This window comes from Schistocerca serialis, chromosome 8 (genome assembly GCF_023864345.2).
Source record: "Schistocerca serialis cubense isolate TAMUIC-IGC-003099 chromosome 8, iqSchSeri2.2, whole genome shotgun sequence".
Taxonomy (NCBI): domain Eukaryota; kingdom Metazoa; phylum Arthropoda; class Insecta; order Orthoptera; family Acrididae; genus Schistocerca; species Schistocerca serialis.
This window is the reverse complement of record NC_064645.1, coordinates 582,830,475-582,852,348: the sequence shown is the minus strand read 5'-3', so window position 1 is coordinate 582,852,348 and position 21,874 is coordinate 582,830,475. Positions and strand designations below refer to the sequence as shown.

The following is a 21,874-nucleotide window of genomic DNA, read 5'->3' as shown; positions in this document are numbered from 1 at the left end:
ACGTAATACAGGTACGTTAAATCTTTAGCGTTATGCACTTCCGATACAAAACAAATGCTTTACACTATTCTTTTTTATTTACTGTACTTTCATTGCAATATATCTAGTAAACGAACTTTAAAGGAGATAAATGCAAGTAACGAATAATTTTTACAGCCACTGTATCAAATTTTCCTGTGCTGTACGTAGTAGGCTACTATGAGTATATTATAGCTGTAAAGAAAGGCATTTAACGAATGATTTCGCCATATTGTTTTGTGCTTTTGATTCGGTGAGCGTGTACTCCACTACTGGCCATTCAAAAGTCCCTGCCGCAGTTTGGCAGAAATATGGCCGCCGTATCGTCCGGTTGGCCACTCTCTCCCTATACAGGCTCTCTCTATATGAGAGCGCCAGCGGCCGCCCTCTATAGGCCGCGGAGCCACGGCACGCTCTTCAGCAGTGTCTCAACTGCGGTTTCGTGAACTTCAATTGCTTAAGAAAGACTACAAGAGGTTCTTACACTACTGAAAACTTAAATGATGCTGCAAAGGCTGTCAATGCTGAGGGAAAAAGTGTGAATGCCGCAGCCAAAGAATTCGGTATCAAACGAATGTCTGTGACAAGATTTTTTAAGAAATTAGTTGAAGGTGATAATTCATCCAAGGGTTATGTAATACCGAGGCGGGTATTTTCTCCCATGCAAGAGGACTCTTTAAAAAACACTTGTTACAAATGGGATAAATTTTCAATGGATATTCCCCAAAAGATGTTCGTCGCCTTGCCTATGGGTGTGCTGCTAAATTTGGCATTAAAATTCTATCCTCCTGGACTGCAAATAAGATGGCCGGAAAAGAATTGCTTACGATGTTTTTAAAACGAAATCCGGAGCTATCCATTCGAAAACCAGAACCCACCAGCCCTGGCAGGGCAACATCATTTGACCAATTAACTAAAGTAGTGGATTAATATGGGTTCAGTGCGTCAGACATATGGAATGTATATGAAGCAGGAGTGTTCACTGTGCTGAAGCCAAATAAATTTGTAGCTGCCAAGGGTAAGCGTAAGGTCGGCGACATGACCACTGGGGAGCGAGGGACTAACGTTATAGCAGTAACTGTTGTATCTGCTTATGGAAATCCAGTACCTCTTATGTTTGAATTTCCCAGACAAAAATTTAAGAGACGCTTTCTTAATGGCGGTCCATCTGATTATATAGGAGCAGGCAACGCCAGTGGATGGATTAAAGACGAAGATTTCCATCAGGTAATGCAACACTTCATAAAATATGTGAAACCGTTCATGGAGAACAGTGTTTTGTTAGTATTAGATAATCACTCCTCTCACTTGAACGTGAAGTCGCTAAATTTGGCCAAAGAGAACGGAGTTGTAACGTTGCCTCAGTGTTTGGACAATTGAAAAAGTATTGCGCTGCTGCTCAAGACACATGTCTACGAAATAACCCGAGCAGGCCTTAACTATTTAAGATATACCAAAAATTATTGCTGATTCGTTGCCAATGACTCAGACAATTATAAATGCACTATTGGCAGTTAAAATTGCTACACCAAGAAGAAATATAGATGATAAACGAGTATTCATTGGACAAATATATTATACTAGAACTGACATGTGATTACATTTTCACGCAATTCGGGTTCATAACTCCTGAGAAATCAGTACCAAGAACAACCACCTCTGGACGTAATAACGGCCTTGATACGCCTGGGCATTGAGTCAAACAGAGCTTGGACGGCGTGAACAGGTACAGCTGCACGATGGTCGCATAAGTGTTTGGCGACATCGCGGTGAACGCACATTGGAAGCGTGTATTCGTCATCGCCATTCTGACGTATCACCCGGCGTGATGGTATGGGGTGTCACTGGTTACAAGTCTCGGTCACCTCTTGTTCGCATTGACGGCACTTTGAACAGTGGACGTTACATTTCAGATGTGTTACGACCCGTGGCTCTACCCTTCATTCGACCCCTGCGAAACCCTACATTTCAGCAGGACAATGCACGACCTGGATTCATCCGAAAAAATGACGTTTTGCCATTCGTGCACCGAGGTTCGTAGTTGAGTACACCGTCGCAGGCGCTCCTGTCTGTGATGCAGCGTCAAGGGTAACCGCAGCCATGGTCTCCGAGCTGATAGTCCATGCTGCCAATGCAGCTTCAACACGATACTGGCATATTGTGATGAGCCAGTTGCTGGGCCACCATTGACCAGATGTTTTCAATTGGTGAGAGATTTGGAGAATGTGCTGGCCACGGCAGCAGTCGACATCTGTATCCAGAAAAGCCCGTATAGGACCTGCAACATGCGGTTGTGCATTGTCCTGCTGAAATGTAGGGTTTCGCAGGGGTCGAATGAAGGGTAGAGCCACGGGTCGTAACACATCTGAAATGTAACGTCCACTGTTCAATGTGCCGTCAATGCGAACAAGAGGTGACCGAGACTTGTAACCAATGACACCACATACCATCACGCCGGGTAATACGCCAGAATGGCGATGACGAATACACGCTTCCAATGTGCGTTCACCGCGATGTCGCCAAACACGGATGCGACCATCATGCTGCTGTAAACAGAACCTGGATTCATCCGAAAAAATGACGTTTTGCCATTCGTGCACCCAGGTTCGTAGTTGAGTACACCGTCGCAGGCGCTCCTGTCTGTGATGCAGCGTGGGTAACCGCAGCCATGGTCTCCGAGCTGATAGTCCATGCTGCTGCAAACGTCGTCGAACTGTTCGTGCAGATGGTTGTTGTCTTGCAAACGACTCCATCTGTTGACTCAGGGATCGAGACGTGGCTGCACGATCCGTTACAGCCATGCAGATAAGATGCCTGTCATCTCGACTGCTAGTGATACGAGGCTGTTGGGATCCAGCTCGGCGTTCCGTATTACCTTCCTGAAGCCAATGATTCCATATTCTGCTAACAGTCATTGGATCTCGACTAACACGAGCAGCAATGTCGCGATATGATAAACCGCAATCGTGATAGGCTACAATCCGACCTTTATCAAAATCGGAAACGTGATGGTACGCATTTCTCCTCCTTACACGAGGCATCACAACAACGTTTCACCAGGCAACGCCGGTCAACTGCTGTTTGCGTATGAGAATACGGTTGGAAACATTCCTCATGTCAGCACGTTGTAGGTGTTGCCACCGGCGCCAACCCTGTGTGAATGCTCTGAAAAGGTGATCATTTGCATATCACATCATCTTCTTCCTGTCGGTTAAATTTCGCGTCTGTAGCGCGTCATCTTCGTGGTGTAGCAATTTTAATGGCCAGTAGTGTATTGTCAGCGGTTTCCGAAAAAGTGGCGTCTTCCCATATAATGCGAACATTTTTAGTGAGGATCAGTTTTCACCATCATTTTTAACATTCCATCGAGACCCAGAAATTGTCGAGTTGGAAAAAGATCGTCCAGAGCAAGCTGTAGACCTAATGTCCAACACTGAACCTAATCACATCCCTTCTATGTGCACCAGCCAGACTGAACCCGAAGCTGGTACGAGCAATAGAAAAACGATCTGTTCGATCTAACGCATACATTTTCTCCAGAAATTGCTCGACCATATCCAAAAGCAGGTCTTAGGAAAGCTACCAAAACTAACAGAAGAAAGAGGAAAGCTACTGCTTGCTCTACCAGACACTGCCGAAAAGAACGCATTGCAAGAGGAACAAAATAAAATCATTACAAAAATTAAAAAGCCAAGGAAGAACACTCTTAAAAGAAGAAAGAAGAGTGTTTCTAAAAAAACACTTCAGCCAAGTGAGGAAAGCAACGATAGTGACTGTTTTTGTCTGGTTTCTTGCGAAGGCTATTCTGCAAGTTTTAACAGGGGAAACATGGATCCAGTGTCAATTTTGCAGGCAGTGGGCACATATAAAATGTGCGCCAGATGCTGGTCTTACTTTCTTTTGTGTAAACTGCAACAGTGACAATGACAATTAAGTTTCCAAGATCTTATTAATATTATCGTTTTCAATGTAAGCTATATTGATAATTAAATAAATAGTCAAGTCCGATTTTGAATAGAAAGACCTAGTCTATTCCAAAAGTTAATCTTGAGATACATTAACGTTTTGTTGGTTCTATTTTTCGTTTATTTTTGAAAGAAAATTACTTTTAGTTTTACTGTTGCGTCATTAAAAGATTATAAATAAAACGTTGACTGTCAAACAGAAATTTTATTTCATGTCTGGCTAATACTGAACCCATAGTTTGGCTAGATATCTAAGTGGTCAATTTGCCCCATATCCTTGCTCAACTTATCTCACCTATGGAGTACGTTGAGCATACTTGACTGCGTTTAAACAACTCTAGCTCTTAAATGCGACTTGTTAGAAATAAGTTGATGAATTCTTCTCGGGTTAGATGCTGGGTACGAAACTCATCGAAACGTTGAGACAAGACGACGCCACCACTCGGCTGATAACCCGACAAGAATTCATCATTGGAATACGCCGAGAAAGACTGCAATCGCATAGAAATAAGTTACTACGAACACTCTTTCAAAGGGATAATTTACTTACCCATCAGTATGCATAACAATCCATTAAGGCGTATCGTTGAGGAGCTATAACCAATCAAGTGAAAAATTGCTCAACTGCTCTGATAAAGAGGGAAAATGGAAAGACTTCTGTAGTAGTAAAAGCTCTGAAATTTAAAAGAAAAGACTCGTTAAATAAGAAGAAGCATTTACATTCTACACCACAGCAGTCAAACCAAAATTAAGGGAAAGCAGTGAGGAGATAACTGAGCTAATTTTTGTCTTGCACAAATACTGAGAAGGAATCACTAGGACGAAGCATCAAAGTTACACTGTTCTAATCCATTACTCAGCCAATAAGCGTTTGCTGATATTAAATATTACACAGGAAGACGAACAGATATTGAAATCTTCGTTGCAGTCACCTCAGTTGTATTCTTTTCGGTTGAGACTGTTTGAGATAGGCCTGCATTGAACGGCGGGAGAAATTCCTGTCGTGTTTGAACCATTAACATTGACTAGGTGTGACACTGTTTTCCAATTCGTGTCTGTTAGGTTCTTTTTACCACAAATATTCTTAAGCCCTGTTGCATGGCAGCGAGTAGTACACCATTCATGTACACACGTTGGACAATCCGCTTTGATACACAAACAAACAGTGCATCTCCATTCGCGGTGTGTTTATGAGCGCATCCAAACACAGTAGCTCTTTTCTGCCATTCCGCGATGTCTCCATGTCGACTCTTCTTACTGATCTGATTCCATGAAATCTATGGCACATCACATCATTTCATTGACATGACACAGAACAACGGCGAAAGGTCACTTGGTCACCTGGTGCAATGTTACACCTTCCCATAGAGCTACAAAGTGACCAGTGTGCTCTCTTAAGAGGGTGAATAATAATTTACACGATAAGCTTATGTTGCGATATTTATGATGGGTACAGTACCCTCCTGTGACGACAATATTTTCAATTGACCATGAAAATGCGAGTACAATTGCAAAATGATTCATCGGCAAAAGTATTTTCTAAGCAATTACTAGATATTGGAAACGGCGAAATTGAACGGCATCAAAATACACAATACATCAGATTGCTGGGCAGTTTCTGCACTGCTGTTGATACAAAAAGTGAACTAGTCTTGAGTGTCTTCCCGGATATATTGAACAATTACTTAGATCATAATTGGGCCAGTAATCGTGCTATTTTGGCAGCAAAAAATGTTTATGTTGACGAAATTAATTTCCAGATACAACAGTTGTTTCCCAGTGATTTGATACCTTTTAAATCAGTCGACACAATAGTTGATGAAAACGAAGCCATAAATTTTCCAACTTAATTTTTAAATTCTCTGGATATACCAGGAATGCCACCATACAATGCCAATAATGGAAGTAATAGTTAAAATCGATGTTATCAGCCTCACATATAAAGTTAAGTTTTTATGTATTATTAATTTATTAAATATTTTGTAAATATGTCACTGATTACAAACTACAGTTAATCTGAGATGAATAAAATTTAAATTTAAAAACTGTATGTTGGTTTGTGATTAATTTCAACATTCCGATACTTCATCAGTCACTTTCAAATTTTGGCGTAACGTTTCATTCTCAGTTCCGTATGTTTTAATATCGGCTAAACTATTTTCAGCTTTATTAGTGAATATTAATTTGATGGTATTAAAGAGATGAGTACTAAATTAATTCAGCCTATTATAACCACAGAACCACAGTAACGTATGGCCGGGTCAGCTAGTATAGGTTTTATGGGCTGCTTCATGTTTGTGTCCCGCAGGTAAATATATTTCTCAACGACTGTGAGTAGTTTCGAAATAATCTCCTGTTTCATTCATATGAAATTACGAAACGAATTTCGATCTTGAAATGTAGGTCATCACTTCTAGTGGCGTTAGCTACTGCAACGTCAAGGACATGGGTACTATGCACGTGGATACTGACATTGGACACTATACTTCAACGATATTCAATTGATGTGACGATGATGATGATGATGATGTTTTGGGTTGTGGGGCGCTCAACTGCGCGGTTATCAGCGCCCGTACAAATTCCCAACCTTTGCTCAGGCCAATCTTGCCAATGTCATGAATGATGATGAAATGATGAGGACAACACAAACACCCAGTCATCTCTAAGCAGGTGAAAATCCCTGACCCCGTCGGGAATCGAAGCCGGAACCCCGTGCTCGGGAAGCGAGAACGCGACCGCGAGACTACGAGCTGCGGACGATATTCAATTGAAAACAGAAAATTTCATAGCGATTCAGTTGAGTTAACGAAAAACTTTTGTCAGTAGGGGGGGGGGGGGGGAAGTTTGCCGTCAATGGACCACCTAAAGAAAATGTGTAATAAATTCCTCTGATATTGTAATAAATATTTTATTTTCGGTTTAATGTGATCCTTTTCTTTAGCATGTCACTACAGTAGACACAGAGGTCATAAATATTCACTATTAATGAAATATTTGAAAAACGAAACCGTATGTCATTGGCTTCATTGGGCCAGGCAATCCCGCGAATGAGCCGCAGCGTAATACCTTTTAAATGCTACACATGTCTAAATAAGTAGCAATAGGTTTCATATTTTTGTTTTTTTGGAGGTTTTTGTTGGCACCTGAAACCGACAATAATCTATTCGAAACCAACGTGGCTAGAAGTAGATACGCCGGGTCTAGTGTAGCAGGGGATACAACCCGTCGGCTTTGAACAATGACGTCACAAGTCGCCAGAGAGCATGTATTACAAAGATGAAAGAGCTGAGGAGAATGTTGAGAAACAAAGAAATGCGAGAGAGATAAACATTGATCTTGTCAAAAGCCGAGAAGCGATTCTTCTTAGTGTTGTAGCTCCCTTCAGTAGCTGATAAGTGTTTTTTGGCTTTTTTTAAAAAAAAAATCTCACGAGATAGAATAAACTGATCCTACTTTATTAAGCAATTGATTGCTTAATGAAGTAGGATCAGTTTATTCTATCTCGTGAGATTCTTTTTTTTTTAAGAAAAGCCAAAAACACTTATCAGCTACTGAAGCATCTGTATCTTAGGATCAGTTTATTCTATCTCATGAGATTTTTTTTTAATAAGCCAAAAAACACTCATCAGCTACTGAAGCATATTGGTGGAATAAGAAAGTGAAATATGGAAAAATAGTGAAATATACATAAACGATCGCTTTTAGATTCACATTCAATTATTGTAATGATAGCGCTTATTAGAACACAGAACTGCTTTATTATCTATGCCTCGAAGTGAAGACATTACTATCTATGACTAAGGAATGACGTCATTGTTCAAAGCCGACGGGTTGTATCCCCTGCTTCACTAGACCCGATACGTCGCCTTCGCCGATAAAAAAAATCACATTTGACTGATTATCCAAACACTTACATACTATTAGAAAACATGTAATGAAAACCGTTACTTTAAATTAGTTTACAGTTATTTACTTACGCCCAAGACTAGACAAAATTCGAGACAGCATATTCAAGGCAGCTCGCACTGCATTGCTTAAAAATAGCTAGCATCCATCTAAGGCAGATAACTTTGTACTGCCAATGTGATACAATTATGCGAATTGATGAGCTCTAGAAGGTTAATCACTATTAGCATACCACTATGATGTTTCAGTCAGTAATACTAGTCAGTTACAAGAACACAATACAAATCCTACCTTTTCTCACTGTTCATTGATGTCTTTGTGGAACAACTGACGACTAAGACGGCGTAACTGTGGCAACACGGACAAAGCTAATGATCGCTAGCATCCGCCTATTGTCGATCTCCACAGAGAAATCGAGCCGAACCATCGAATGACATGCCCCATCGATAGCAACCTTACCCGTATCTGAGATCGATGTGCAGCAAATGTAGCTGTTCAAGCCACTGACAAGTACAGAATCATCTTTGCGATTTTCTCGACCCTTGTTCGACGATCGTTAAGATAGTTAACGCAACTATTTTACGCGCGTCCATTTTTGTAAACAAACTGTGTGATCAGTGCGCCAGATGCAGCCAACTGCCGCTGGAGAGCGCTGCCGTCGCAAATCACGACAATGTGAGACCTAGCGAGTCGTTTCCCAGCGTGCAGCAGCGACGACCGATGCCACGTCTGGTGTTTACCGTGATGTGTGAGGACGGCGTAAGACCACGGCCAGATGCCCAAACAACTAAAATCGCCAAAGCTTTTTAACTCTGCATCGGTCACTGCGCGGTCAGTATGGCGGTTTGATAACCATGAAAGGGTAGAGTACCGCCCGACATTGAAAACAGGTACAACATTCTTCGTTATTCTTGTCAGAACAACATATTTTTTGTAATAATAACTCAATTTCACTTAATACACCGAAGCCGGATACTAGTGTAGGAAAGAAGGACAATTTATTTGTTTAACTCATCACATGTGCACGCCCACAAAATAAATCCCTACATCCAATTTGGTGAGATCTGTGAAATGAATGAATATATGGTCGTCTGCTAACCGCAGATAGTGAATGTGCAATATATGATCATCTTTGAGACGGTCCTTTGGTCACCTTTGGTGGAACCAAAGAGATGAAATTTACCTGAGCTTTGAGCGCCTGAAATGTGGCTGGCCAATACGGTAGCATGGTGGTCCCCCATCTTGAGGGTGGTGCGAGATGACCTGAAGAACGGCCATGTTTCAGCACTCTGGCGCTGGATCTTGTGTTGGTAAGACCTGTCTTAGGTGTGCTCCGTAAAGACAAAAGAGTGGAGAGATGGTATGCATGTGGAATACTTAAGAATAGTTTGGAATAATTATTTCTCTATTTCAGGAACTTTTGGGGGCGGAATTAAACGACAGGCAGGTAATATTAAGGGGATCGTAGTAATCTTCGGAAGTGACCAACGGTCACAGTGAAACCACATGTAGCAATAAGTTGAAATACTTGCGAGTGCTAGTACTCAGTTGAAATACTTCCGAGTGCTAAAGTTAAGCTGAATTACTGGCGTGTGTACTATAAGTTGCCAATATTTAAGAAATGGCGTGTGCAGGACTTGAAATTAGAGAGGAGTACTTCCACGTGGTGAGTACTGTGTGAGTCTCAATCTGTGTATGAGACAAAGGAAAGAGAAGTACTCGTCCATGGTATCGGTTGAGGACTCGCGTGTGTGACAAATATGATCTTAGTATTACTTTGCGTGTTATGTTTCCGTGTGACGCTGGATCAAACTCTAATACTCTGAGTGAGAAGCAAGGTGAGTCAGCCGTCTATCCAGCAACGCCACTTGGCTTGCATTGCACAGGAAGATGTGCATATATCCTCCAGAGTTCGTAGTATGAAAGAAAAGTTACGAAGTGGGGCAGTGTCGTGTGAAACTGGGATGAATACTAATTGGAGTGGGAAAGCTGAAAGTGAAGCGATTCTAACGTTGTGACTATTCTTTGTGATGTATTGTAGGTCGCCAGTGTGATGTATTTCATGTAATTTAAGTATGTGTGGTTTGCATGGTAGAGTAGCAAGATAGGTTCAGAGGCAGTGGGTTATGCATGTTCCTTTTTGTACCGCTCGGTCTGGAGGAAATTTTCGTGATGATGGGTGTGAGAGTCGAAGTGTGAGATACAGCAAAAGATCCACCAACCTATCCAGAAAGTGCACTGTAGCGTTAGATAATTACGAGACCATAAGACAGAGAATCACCAACGTAAATCCATGCGCATTGGGTGCAGTTTCTCATGTGTAATTGTTGTATAAAATGCAATGGTGTGTTTATGTTACCTTTGAATCATAATAGAATTTATCGGACTAAAAAAAGATAGTGAAAAGAAAAAGATTGGTGGTCTTGTTCTTCGAATAATGTATAGTAATGATATTCAGAATTTATAATGTGTGCGCCATTCATATTCAGTGCGATGGCCACGTGTTTAACAAAGCCGTTGGCTAAGAAAGAAAATGTGGTATTGCCAGAGCGTAGTGAGCGATCAGAGTTGTGTAAATTCCTAACAGTCAGATGTGCGTTATCCGTTTCCATTGCGTAATATTCAAACAGGAGAATAATTTGTAGCTTAATTGTGAGCACTAGAGCTCATAATCAGTCATTGATGTTACTCGGTAAATAACAACAAATCCACTCGCTTGGCAGACCACTCATCTTGCAGGCCTGACTGCTTGATGTCAAGGCATGTGGGTGCCTCTCAACCAAAAGGCCCGGATTCGATTCCCGGCCGTGTCGGAGGTTTTCTCCGCTCGGCGACTGATATTGTCCTCACGTTCGTATGGTCATAATTGACATTTCTCTGTTGAGATGGCTGTATAAGCACGCCCCGAAAGCCAATAAATAAAAAGAAGCCTCTGTTTTGCGGGTCAAAACGAGGCAGGCGACTCTTAATCGGTCTGATTTTGACAGTGCTGAGAATTAATCCTGTAAACACTTTTCACAAAGTGATAACTATAGTATGGAACTCAGAGATGATACCTGAAGAGTGGCAGGAGTCGATACTGATCCCAATTTTTAAGAAGGGCGACAAAATTGATTGTAGTAATTATAGAGGGATATCGGTACTACAGGACAAAATTTTCTCGAATATTCTGCTAACCAGGCTTACACCATATGCAGATGAAACTGTGGGGGATTACCAAGCCGGCTTTCGGAGGAACAGATCAACTATAGACCAAATATTCACCCTGCGTCAAATTTTGGAAAAGAAATGGGAATACAATAAACCAGTTCATAATCTTTTCATAGATTTTACAAAAGCATATGATGCAGTATTGCAATCAAATTGTACAGAATTCTTTTGGAACTTGGAATACCAAAGAAGTATGTTAGACTTATAGACGCGAGTTTGAAAAACACAAAAGGTAGAGTACGCGTGGGGACATTGGAGTCAGAAGAATTCGTAATAAAGAACGGACTTAAGCAGGGAGATGCCCTGTCTCCGCTACTTTTTAATTTAGTCCTAGAATATATTGTACGAATGGCAGCAGATAATTCAGAGGGTGTGGAGTTAAATGGATACATTAAGATATTATGGTATGCAGATGATCTGAACATCATTAGCGATAGGAAAGAATCTGTAAAAGCAAATGCATATGCGTTAATCAAGGCTAGTGAAGATGTAGGTCTAAGGATAAGTGAAGACAAAACTAAATACCTGGTTACTACTAGAATGCCAACAGCAGTAGATCAGGAAATGTTAAGAGTTAAGAGACATGCAATTTGAAAAAGTGAACACATTTAAGTATCTAGGCGTGGACATCACTTCGAGAAATGAGATTGAATCCGAACTGAAGAAGAGATTACGGGCGGGAAATGCGTGCTACTTCTCACTGAATAGATTACTTTCATCACGGATATTGTCTAGGAATTTAAAGATTAGAATATACAAAACTATTATTCTACCAGTTATGCTGTATGGGTGTGAGACTTGGTCTCTCACTGTGCGAAAATGAAAGCCGTTCGAGTATTTGAAAACAAAATTTTGAGAAAAATTTTCGGAGCAAAAAGGTTCAAAATGGTTCAAATGGCTCTGAGCACTATGGGAATTAACATCTATGGTCATCAGTCCCCTAGAACTTAGAACTACTTAAACCTAACCTAAGGACAGCACACAACACCCAGTCATTACGAGGCAGCGAAAATCGCTGACCCCGCCGGGAATCGAACCCGGGAACCCGGGCGTGGGAAGCGAGAACGCTACCGCACGACCACGAGCTGCGGAGCAAAATGGAATGACATTAGCGGAGAGTGGCGAAAACTGCATAGCGAAGAGGTTCACGAACTCTATTCAAGCCCTGACATAATCAGTATTATTAAATCACGTAGGCTGCGATGGGCGGGTCACGTAGCTCGAATGGATGAGGGCAGGGCAGCGCGCAGAGTACTGGTAGGGCACTTAGAGGGAAAACGTCCTGTGGAGAGACCGAGGCGTAGATGGGAGGACAATGTGAAGGTATTGAAGGTGAATGGAAGGAAATAGCCCAAGACAGGGACAGGTGGCGAAAATATGTTGCTGCGGTAATGGACTCTCGAGTCCGGTATGACCAGTGAGTAAGTAAGTAAGTAAACACTTCTGATGAAATCTGTGGATCAGTACATCTCGTAATCTGATTCGGGGACCGCATGTCGCCAGGAAGGCTCGGATTCCGCGCGTGTAGAACTTCGCGCGACGCCACGAAAGCCCCTAAGACGGACGAAATGAACGTTTGTGGTGTGTTGCGAAACAGGGTTGCAAGGCGGCGCGGCGGCCGAGCACTGTCCGTGGACCGAGGCGGACAGCTGGTTCGTCCTTGACCGGCCCGGCTGTGGCTGCTACTGCGGCGCCCGTTGTGTGCCGCTTTCTTGCGCCGGTCTTGTTTTTCCTTGTTTTTTTTTTCGCGGCCTCTCGCACGGGGCAGGCCAGGGGCCGATAAGCGCAGCGGCGCACTTCCTGGCGTGGTCCCGCTTCATTATCGCGCTAATCCCCTGCGTGACGTACGACTAATACGCGGCGCAACACTTGCGCCAGGGGCCGTATGGTAATGCCGGGCGGTGCCACAGTAGAAGGGGGACGCGAAGCGGCTGGGAGGGGTTTGAAGGATTGCCTTCTGTGTCCACTGTAGCAGCCGGACACGTGCTGTATAATCTGATACAGCGCCCGACGAAACTGTTTTTAAGCTGGCGTAGTTTATGGCGAGCTATTGGGCAAGTCTTGCACTGTACGCGCAAACGAAGTTCACACTCGACGCTGTGACTGATGGGAGCGACCGTAGAGGCATTTCCCATTTACAGTCGCTCCCCTCCGGTACCGCGCTGAGTGTCAAGATTACACTACTGGCCATTAAAATTGCTACACAAAGAAGAAATGCAGATGATAAACGGGTATTCATTGGGCAAATATATTATACTAGAACTGACATGTGATTACATTTTCACGCAATGTGGGTGCATAGATTCTGAGAAATCAGTAACCAGAACAACACCTGTGGCCGTAATAACGGCCTTGATACGCCTGGGCATTGAGTCAAACAGAGCTTGGATGGCGTGTACAGGTACAGCTGCTCATGCAGCTTCAACACGATACCACAGTTCATCAAGAGTAGTGACTGGCGTATTGTGACTAGCCAGTTGGTCGGCCACCATTGACCAGACGATTTCAATTGGTGAGAGATCTGGAGAATGTGCTGGCCAGGGCAGCAGTCGAACATTTTCTGTATCCAGAAAGGCCCGTACAGGACCTGCAACATGCGGTCGTGCATTATCCTGCTGAAATGTAAGGTTTCGCAGGGATCGAATGAAGAGTAGAGCCACGTTTTGTAACACATCTGAAATGTAGCTTCCACTGTTCAAAGTGCCGTCATTGTGAACAAGAGGTGACCGAGACGTATAACCAATGGCACCCCATAGCATCACGCCGGGTGATACGCCAGTATGGCGATGACGAATACACGTTTCCAACGTGCGTTCACCGCGATGTCGCCAAACACGGATGCGGCCATCATGATGCTGTAAACAGAACCTGGATTCATCCGAAACAATGACGTTTTGCCACTCGTGCACCCAGGTTCGTTGTTGAGTACATCATCACACACGCTCCTGTCTGTAATGAGCGTCAAGGGGAACCGCAGCCGTGGTCTCCGAGCTGATAGTCCATCCTGCTGCAAACGTCGTCGAACTGTTCGTGCAGATGGTTGTTATCTTGCAAACGTCCCAATCTGTTGACTCAGGGATCGAGACGTGGCTGCACGATCCCTTACAGCCATGCGGATAAGATGCCTGTCATCACGACTGCTAGTGATACGAGGCCGTTGGGATCCAGCACGGCGTTCCGTATTACCCTTCTGAACCCTCCGATTTCAGATTGTGCTAACAGTCATTGCATCTCGACCAACGCGAGCAGCATTGTCGCGGTACGATAAACCGCAATCGCGATAGGCTGCAATCCGACCTTTATCAAAGTCGGAAGCGTGATGGTACGCATTTCTCCTCCTTACACGAGGCATCACAACAACGCTTCACCAGGCAACGCCGGTCCACTGCTGTTTGTGTATGAGAAATAGGTTGGAAACTTTCCTCATGTCAGCACGTTGTAGGTGTCGCCACCGGCGTCAACCTTGTGTAAATGCTCTGAAAAGCTATTCATTTGCATATCAAAGCATCTTCTTCCTGTCGGTTAAATTTCGCGTCTGTAGCACGTCATCTTCGTGGTGTAGCAATTTTAATGGCCAGTAGGGTAGTTTGTGCGAATATTACTCTCTTAAACGAGGATTTTTCTTTCGACATTCATTTGAATTTTGGAATGTCCGGGCTTTAGATTCTTACTATGAAAGTTTCCACGACCGGTTGATTTGTCGCTAGTATATTTCCAGGCTGCACGGTCGTGGTCCACGGAACTTCCTCATTCCTGACATTTGGTCCACAGTTATGTTGGACGTCTTCAGAGGGACGCCTTGCTCTGATGAATCTTACTGCGACTATAGAGGGAAGGTGTATTACCATTTATTTCACAGAACACAGCGAACCCAGGAACATCGCTGATGATGTCCAAAGTTTCTATACTATCTAATCAGAAGTATCCGGACACCTCTAAATAATGCGGAACTGATCACTAGATTCTACGTGAGGTGCACCCGCCAGTGTAAAATGAAGTGAGGAGAACATAGAAGCAGTAACTACAGAATGAGTCGGTCAGTAGAGTTCCGTGACTGCGAACATTGCGTAGTTACTGAATGTCACCTGAGTAACAAATCCATCAGGGAGATATCAACACTTTTACATCTGCTCAAGGGGTTTGTTGGTGATGTTATTGTGAAATGGAGACTTGCACCATTTCTCCTACAATGCCAACCAAAGGTGGCTCTGTACAATGGCTGTTCAATTATCATATAGAACGTTAGAGACGCAGGCATGACACTTCAACTGGTGGATCGTTAGTCTTTGGCAAGGCATGTCTGAATTGATAGCTGAAGATAAGGTTATTCGCAAGCGCCAGCGGAAGAAGAAAAGCAGTGATACACAGAGAAACTTTACTGGAGACGCAAAAATTAAAAAAAAAATTTGTTTTTTTAATTGAGTCATCAGTCTTCTGACTGGTTCGACGCGGACCGGCACGAATTCCTCCTCTGTGTCAACCATGCCATCTCGGAGTAGCACTTGCATCCTCCGTCCTCAATTAGTTGCTTGCTGTATTCCAGTCTCCGTATTCCTCTACGGATTTTACCCTCCACAGCTCCCTCTATTACACTGGAAGTTATTCCGTGATGTCCTAGTAGACATCCTACCATCCTGTCCCTTCTTCTTGTCAGTGTTTTCCACGTATTCCTTTCCTCGCCGATTCTCTGAAGAACCTCCTCATTCCTTACCTTATCAGTCCACTTAATCATCAACATTCTTCTGTAACACTACATCTCAAATGCTTTGATTCTCTTCCGTTCCGGTTTTCCCACAGTCCATGTTTCACTACCATACAGTGTTGTGTTCCGAACGTACATTCTCGGAAATTCCTTCCTCAAATTAAGGCCTATGTTTCGTACTAGAAGTCTTCTCTTGGTCAGGAATTTCTTTTTGCCAGTGCCAGTCTGCCTTTTGTGTCTTCCTTGCTCCGTCCGTCATGGGTTATTTTGCTGCCCAGGTAGCAGTATTCCTTAACTTCATTTACTTCGTGCTCTCGAATCCTGATGTTAAATTTCTGGTTGTTCTTATTTCTGTTACTTTTCATTACTTCCGTCTTTCTTCGATTTATTCTCAATCCATATTCTGATCTCATTAGACTATACATTCCACTCAGCAGATCCTCTATTTCTTGTTCATTTTTGCTGAGGATAGCAATGTCTTCAGCGAATCTTATCATTGGTATCCTTTCATCCTGAACTTTAATTCCATTCTTGACCTTTCTTTTATTTCCATCGTTACTTCTTCGACGTAATGATTGAACAGTAAGAGCGGAAGACTACATCGCTGTCTTACACTCTTTTTAATTCGACCACTTCGTTTTTCGTCTTCCAGTCTTGACTCTTGTACATATGGTACATTACCGTCTTTCGCTATGGCTTATCTCTATTTTGCTCGGAATTTGGAAGACCTTGCACCATTTTACATTGTCCAACGCCCTTTCCAGGTCGACAAGTACTATGAACGTGTCTTGATTTTTCTTTAGTCTTGGCTTCCCTTATGAACCGCAACGTTGGAACTGCCAGTCCGGCGCATTTACAGTTTCTAAAGCCAATATGATCAACAATCGTCACCGAGCGAGGTGGCGCAGTGGTTAGCACACTGGACTCGCATTCGAGAGGACAACGGTTCAAACCCGCGTCCGGCTATCCTGATTTGGGTTTTCCGTGACTTCCCTAAATCGCTTCAGGAGAAGGCCGGGATGATTCCTTTGAAAAGGGCACGGCCGACTTCTTGCACCATCCTGCCCTAATCCGATGGGACCGATGACCTCGCAGTTTGGTCCCCTCTCTCAAACCAACCATCCAACAATCGTCAGTTTTCTTTTCCATTCTTCTGTCAGCAACTTTGACGCATGAGCTGTTAACCTGAGTTAAGCACTTATCGGCTCTTACACTATGGATGATGTTTTTCGAATGGTTCAAATGGCTCTGAGCACTATGGGACTCAACTGCTGTGGTCATCAGTCCCCTAGAACTTAGAACTACTTAAACCTAACTAACCTAAGGATATCACACACATCCATGCCCGAGGCAGGATTCGAACCTGCGACCGTAGCGGTCGCACAGTTCCGGACTGCGCGCCTAGAACCGCGAGACCATCGCGGCTGGCCGGCGATGATGTTTTTCCGAAAGTCACATGTTATATCAGCAGACTCATAAATTCTACACACCAATGTAAATAGTCGTTCCGTCGCCACTTCCCGAAATGATTTTAAATATTCTGATGGAATGTTATCTATCTGTTCTAAGCAAAGGCAAACCTACGTTTCTAGCATTTGTAGACTTAGAGAAAGATTTTGACAGTGTTGACTGGAACACTCTCTTTCATATTTTGAAGGTGGCAGGGGCAAAACACAGGGAGCGAAAGGCTATTTACAATTTGTACAGAAACCAGATGGCAGTTATAAGAGTCGAGGGACATGAAAGGGAAGCTGTGGTTGGGAAGGGAGTGAGACAGGGTTGTAGCCTCTTCCCGATGTTATTCAATCTGTATATTGAGCAAGTAGTAAAGGAAGCAAAAGAAAAATTTAGAGTAGGAATTAAAATCCATAGAGAAGAAATAAAAACTTTGAGGTTCGCCGATGACATTGTAATTCTGTCAGAGACAGCAAAGGCCTGGAAGAGCAGCTGAACGGAATGGACAGTGTCTTGAAAGGAAGATATAAGATGAACATCAACAAAAGCAAAACGAGGATAATGGAATGTAGTGGAATTAAATCGGGTGATACTGCGGGAATTAGATTAGGAAATGAGACGCTTAAAGTAGTAAAGGAGTTTTGCTATTTGGGGAGCAAAATAACTGATGATGGTCGAAGTACAGAGGATATAAAATATAGACTGGCAATGGCAAGGAAAGCGTTTCTGAAGAAGAGAAATTTGTTAACATCGAGTATAGATTTAAGTGTCAGGAAGTCGATTCTGAAAGTATTTGTGTGGAGTTTAGTCATGTATAGAAGTGAAACATGGACGATAAATAGTTTGGACAAGAATAGAAGCTTTCGAAATGTGGTGCTACAGAAGAATGCTGAAGATTAGACGGGTAGATCACATAACTAATGAGGAGGTATTGAACAGAATTGGAGAGAATAGAAATTTGTGGCACAACTTGACTAGAAGAAGGGATCAGTTGGTAGGGCATACTCTGAGGGATCAAGGGATCACCAATTTGGTACTGGAGTCCGCGTGGAGGGTAAAAATCGTAGAGGGAGACCAAGAGATGAATACACTAAGCAGATTCAGAAGGATGTAGGTTGCAGTAGGTACTGGGAGATGAAGAACCTTGCACAGTATAGAGTAGCATGGAGAGCTGCATCAAACCAGTCTCTGGACTGAAGACCACAACAACAACTGTCTTATTCGACCTCAAGTCTTCCAAAACTCTTTTAAATTCTGGTTCTAAAAATAGGTCCCCTACCTCTTTTATATCGACTCCTGTCTCTCCTTCTGTCACGTCATCATACAAGTCTTCCTTGTGATTTGCAAATGAATAAATAGTAGTTAACATAGAGGTGTGTCTCTTCGACACCTCACAACGTGTCTCCGAAACCAGTTACGTGCTGAATAAAAAATAAATATCAGAAAATAGCCGTGCTGTATTTCGTCGCCGTATACGATCTGCTATTGTTGTTTCAATCAAATGGAAGACAAGTCCTTTTTGTGGGATCGTTCCCTAACGCATACATAACGGGCGCAGTGTCGGGGGCGGATGACGTGCAGTGTGTCGGGCCGACGTAAGAGGCGGCGTCTGCGTACGGCTTAGGAAGCCGAGGGGAGGACACACAGCCCTTCCGCAAGAGCGGCGACTCCCCCCTCTGCGGGAGAGGGTAGAGGGTGTGTGACAAGAGGGATGAGGTGCTCGCTCACAGCCCCTCCCCCATCGTAGCCAGCCAGCCGAGCCGGCGCGTCCCTCCGCCCCCGCAGCGGCGCAGCCGAGCGGAGCGCACTCGGGCCTCCGCCGCCTCCCCGCCCCCAGCCCCCGCTCCCGCCCCCACCCAGCCCTTCCAAAAAACAGCCGCAGCCCCTTCCTACCCACCCCATCGGCGCGCCGGCTGGCGTCAGCGATATTATAACAACCAGCCAGCCACCCACGGCCCGGCTAAATGTACTCGCCAATTTACTTTCAGGAGTGTTTGTCCCGCGCTGGCGCCGGCGCCTGCAACTGGCTGCGGCAGAATGGCCTCGCTTTTTCCCCCTCCCTCTCCGCCCGCCCCCACCCCCGGCGACACCTCGCGCCGCAGCCCGCCTCGCCTCCCACCTACCTCCCCCAGCCCTAGCCGTCCACCTCTTTTCCTCCTTTCACCCGGCCGAACGACGGGCGAGCCGTAGGTACAAAATTGGCTGACGATAAATCGAATTCGATCCACACGTTTGCAGCGGGCCGCATTAATTTTATTATAGTGAGGGAGCCGTTGACTTGTTTGCACGTGGGCTTGCGTAACAGCCTTTAGCGTCCGCTAGCGGGGGCCGTGCCACGCCAGCACTTCCCGGTAACTGCCCGACAATTTTTCCGACGCTGGTGCGGCCCACTAACCCCAACCCTCCCCATCATGCCACACGTGGATAGAATACTACACTGCCCATTTCTCCTTAGCGTATGATCAACCGATGGTTAATAATTTCGGGCGTGGCATCATCAGCAACTAAAATCAGCCATAGTCTAATAGATAAAAGTGAATATTTGTTTCTTCTCCGGCAATGAAACTTAAGATGAGTTTTCGTACGTACGCCTGTGGAGGCTTCTGTGGGGGTACGAAGCACCTAGCACCCACCTATAGGAGCGCCATAACTCAATTACCTCTGGAGCAGTTTCAATCAAAATTTGTATTAAATTACTCAATGTTAGTGTAATTACTTGGCAGACCGGAGTGGCCGATCGGTTCTAGGCGCTTCAGTCAGGAACCGCGCGTCCGCTACGGTCGCAGGTTCGAATCCTGCCTCGGGCATGGATGTGTGTGATGTCCTTAGGTTAGTTAGGTTTAAGTAGTTCTAAGTTCTAGGGGACTGATGACCTCAGAAATTAAGTCCCATAGTGCTCAGAGCCATTTGAACCATTTTTTTGTAATTACTTGTATATAAATATTGTGGGATAATATAACGCAGCTGTCCACAGGGGTGTGGTTGGGGGTGACAAGACGTGACATTTAAAAATATATTCGATAACTAACGATATTAATATAGAATCCATAGTTTTCTGAGTAGCTAGTCTTTTTGGTGACAGTCAAGATTATGTTTCGTCCCTAAATTTGGGAACAGAGGGGCTGCACATGTCTGTAATCTCTGAAGGAATTTGTCTCAAAATTGGCAATCTTACTACTTGCTCTCTGGGGAAAACCTCTACGTCTGAGGATGGGAGTGAAAAGGCGTTCCGCGCAACCGCTACGGTCGCAGGTTCGAATCCTGCCTCGGGCCTGGATGTGTGTGATTTCCTTAGGTTAGTTAGGTTTAAGTAGTTCTAAGTTCTAGGGGACTGATGACCTCAGATGTTAAGTCCCATAGTGCTCAGAGCTATTTGAACCATTTTTTTGTAATTACTTGTATATAAATATTGTGGGATAATATAACGCAGCTGTCCACAGGGGTGTGTCTGGGGGTGACAAGACGTGACATTTAAAAATATATTCTATAACTAACGATATTAATATAGAATCCATAGTTTTCTGAGTAGTTTTCAGAGTAGCTAGTCTTTTTGGTGACAGTCAAGATTATGTTTCGTCCCTAAATTTGGGAACAGAGGGGTGCACATGTCTGTAATCTCTGAAGGAATTTGTCTCAAAATTGGCAATGTTACTACCTGCTCTCTGGGGAAAACCTCTACGTCTGAGGATGGGAGTGAAAAGGCGTTCCGCGCAACCGCTACGGTCGCAGGTTCGAATCCTGCCTCGGGCCTGGATGTGTGTGATTTCCTTAGGTTAGTTAGGTTTAAGTAGTTCTAAGTTCTAGGGGACTGATGACCTCAGATTTTAAGTCCCATAGTGCTCAGAGCTATTTGAACCATTTCTGGAAAGGCGTGACATACGTGCATAATTCAGGAATATACGAGGGGTTTTTGAAAAGTTCGTGCAAAAATAAAAACTACTTATGTGTTTGGGGTAAACCTTTTTTATTTTTCGACATCGTCTTCTTTTAGACTTATACACTACGTCCAACGCTGTTCTAATTTGTTGATCCCTTCCGAATAATAAGAATTGTCCAAGTCTGCAAAATAGCTATTAGTTGCTGCAACCACCTCCTCGTTCGAATAAAATTGGGGAACAAACAGTAGTCCGAGCGAACCAAGTCTGGAGAATAGGGGGGACGTGAAACGAGTTGGAATGCTATTTCCAATGATTTTGCGACCACAACTGCTGAGGTGTGTGCTGGTGCATTGTCGTGGCGGAAAAAGACTTTTTTGCGGTCCAATCGCCAGCGTTTTTCTTGCAGCTTGGTTTTAAAACGGTCCAATAACGATCAATAATATGCACCTGTAATAGTTTTACCCTTTTCCAGGTATTCGATGAGGATTATCCCTTGCGAATCCCAAAAGGCAGTCGCCATAACCTTTCCGCCCGAAGGAATGGTCTCTTTTTTGGTGTAGATTCTCCCTTGGTAACCCATTGTTTAGACTGTTGTTTGGTCTCAGGAGTATATTAATGTATCCATGTTTCATCCACAGTGACCAAAACGACGCTTAAAGTCCTGCGGATTCTTCCTGAACAGCTGCAAACCATCCTTGAACGCATCACACGTTTCCTTTTATGGTCAAGCGTGAGCAATC

General features: G+C 43.9%; 1 protein-coding gene across 1 annotated transcript in view; it reads left to right on the top strand.

Annotated features, from left to right (window-relative positions):
* Positions 1-19,446, top strand: part of LOC126417136 (uncharacterized) — a 56,825-nt gene extending 37,379 nt beyond the window's left edge. Inside the window, exon 4 of the mRNA XM_050085033.1 lies at positions 19,004-19,446. Coding sequence (XP_049940990.1) covers positions 19,004-19,446 — 443 coding nt within the window. The remainder of the gene's footprint in view (positions 1-19,003) is intronic.
* The last annotated feature ends 2,428 nt before the right edge of the window (positions 19,447-21,874 follow it).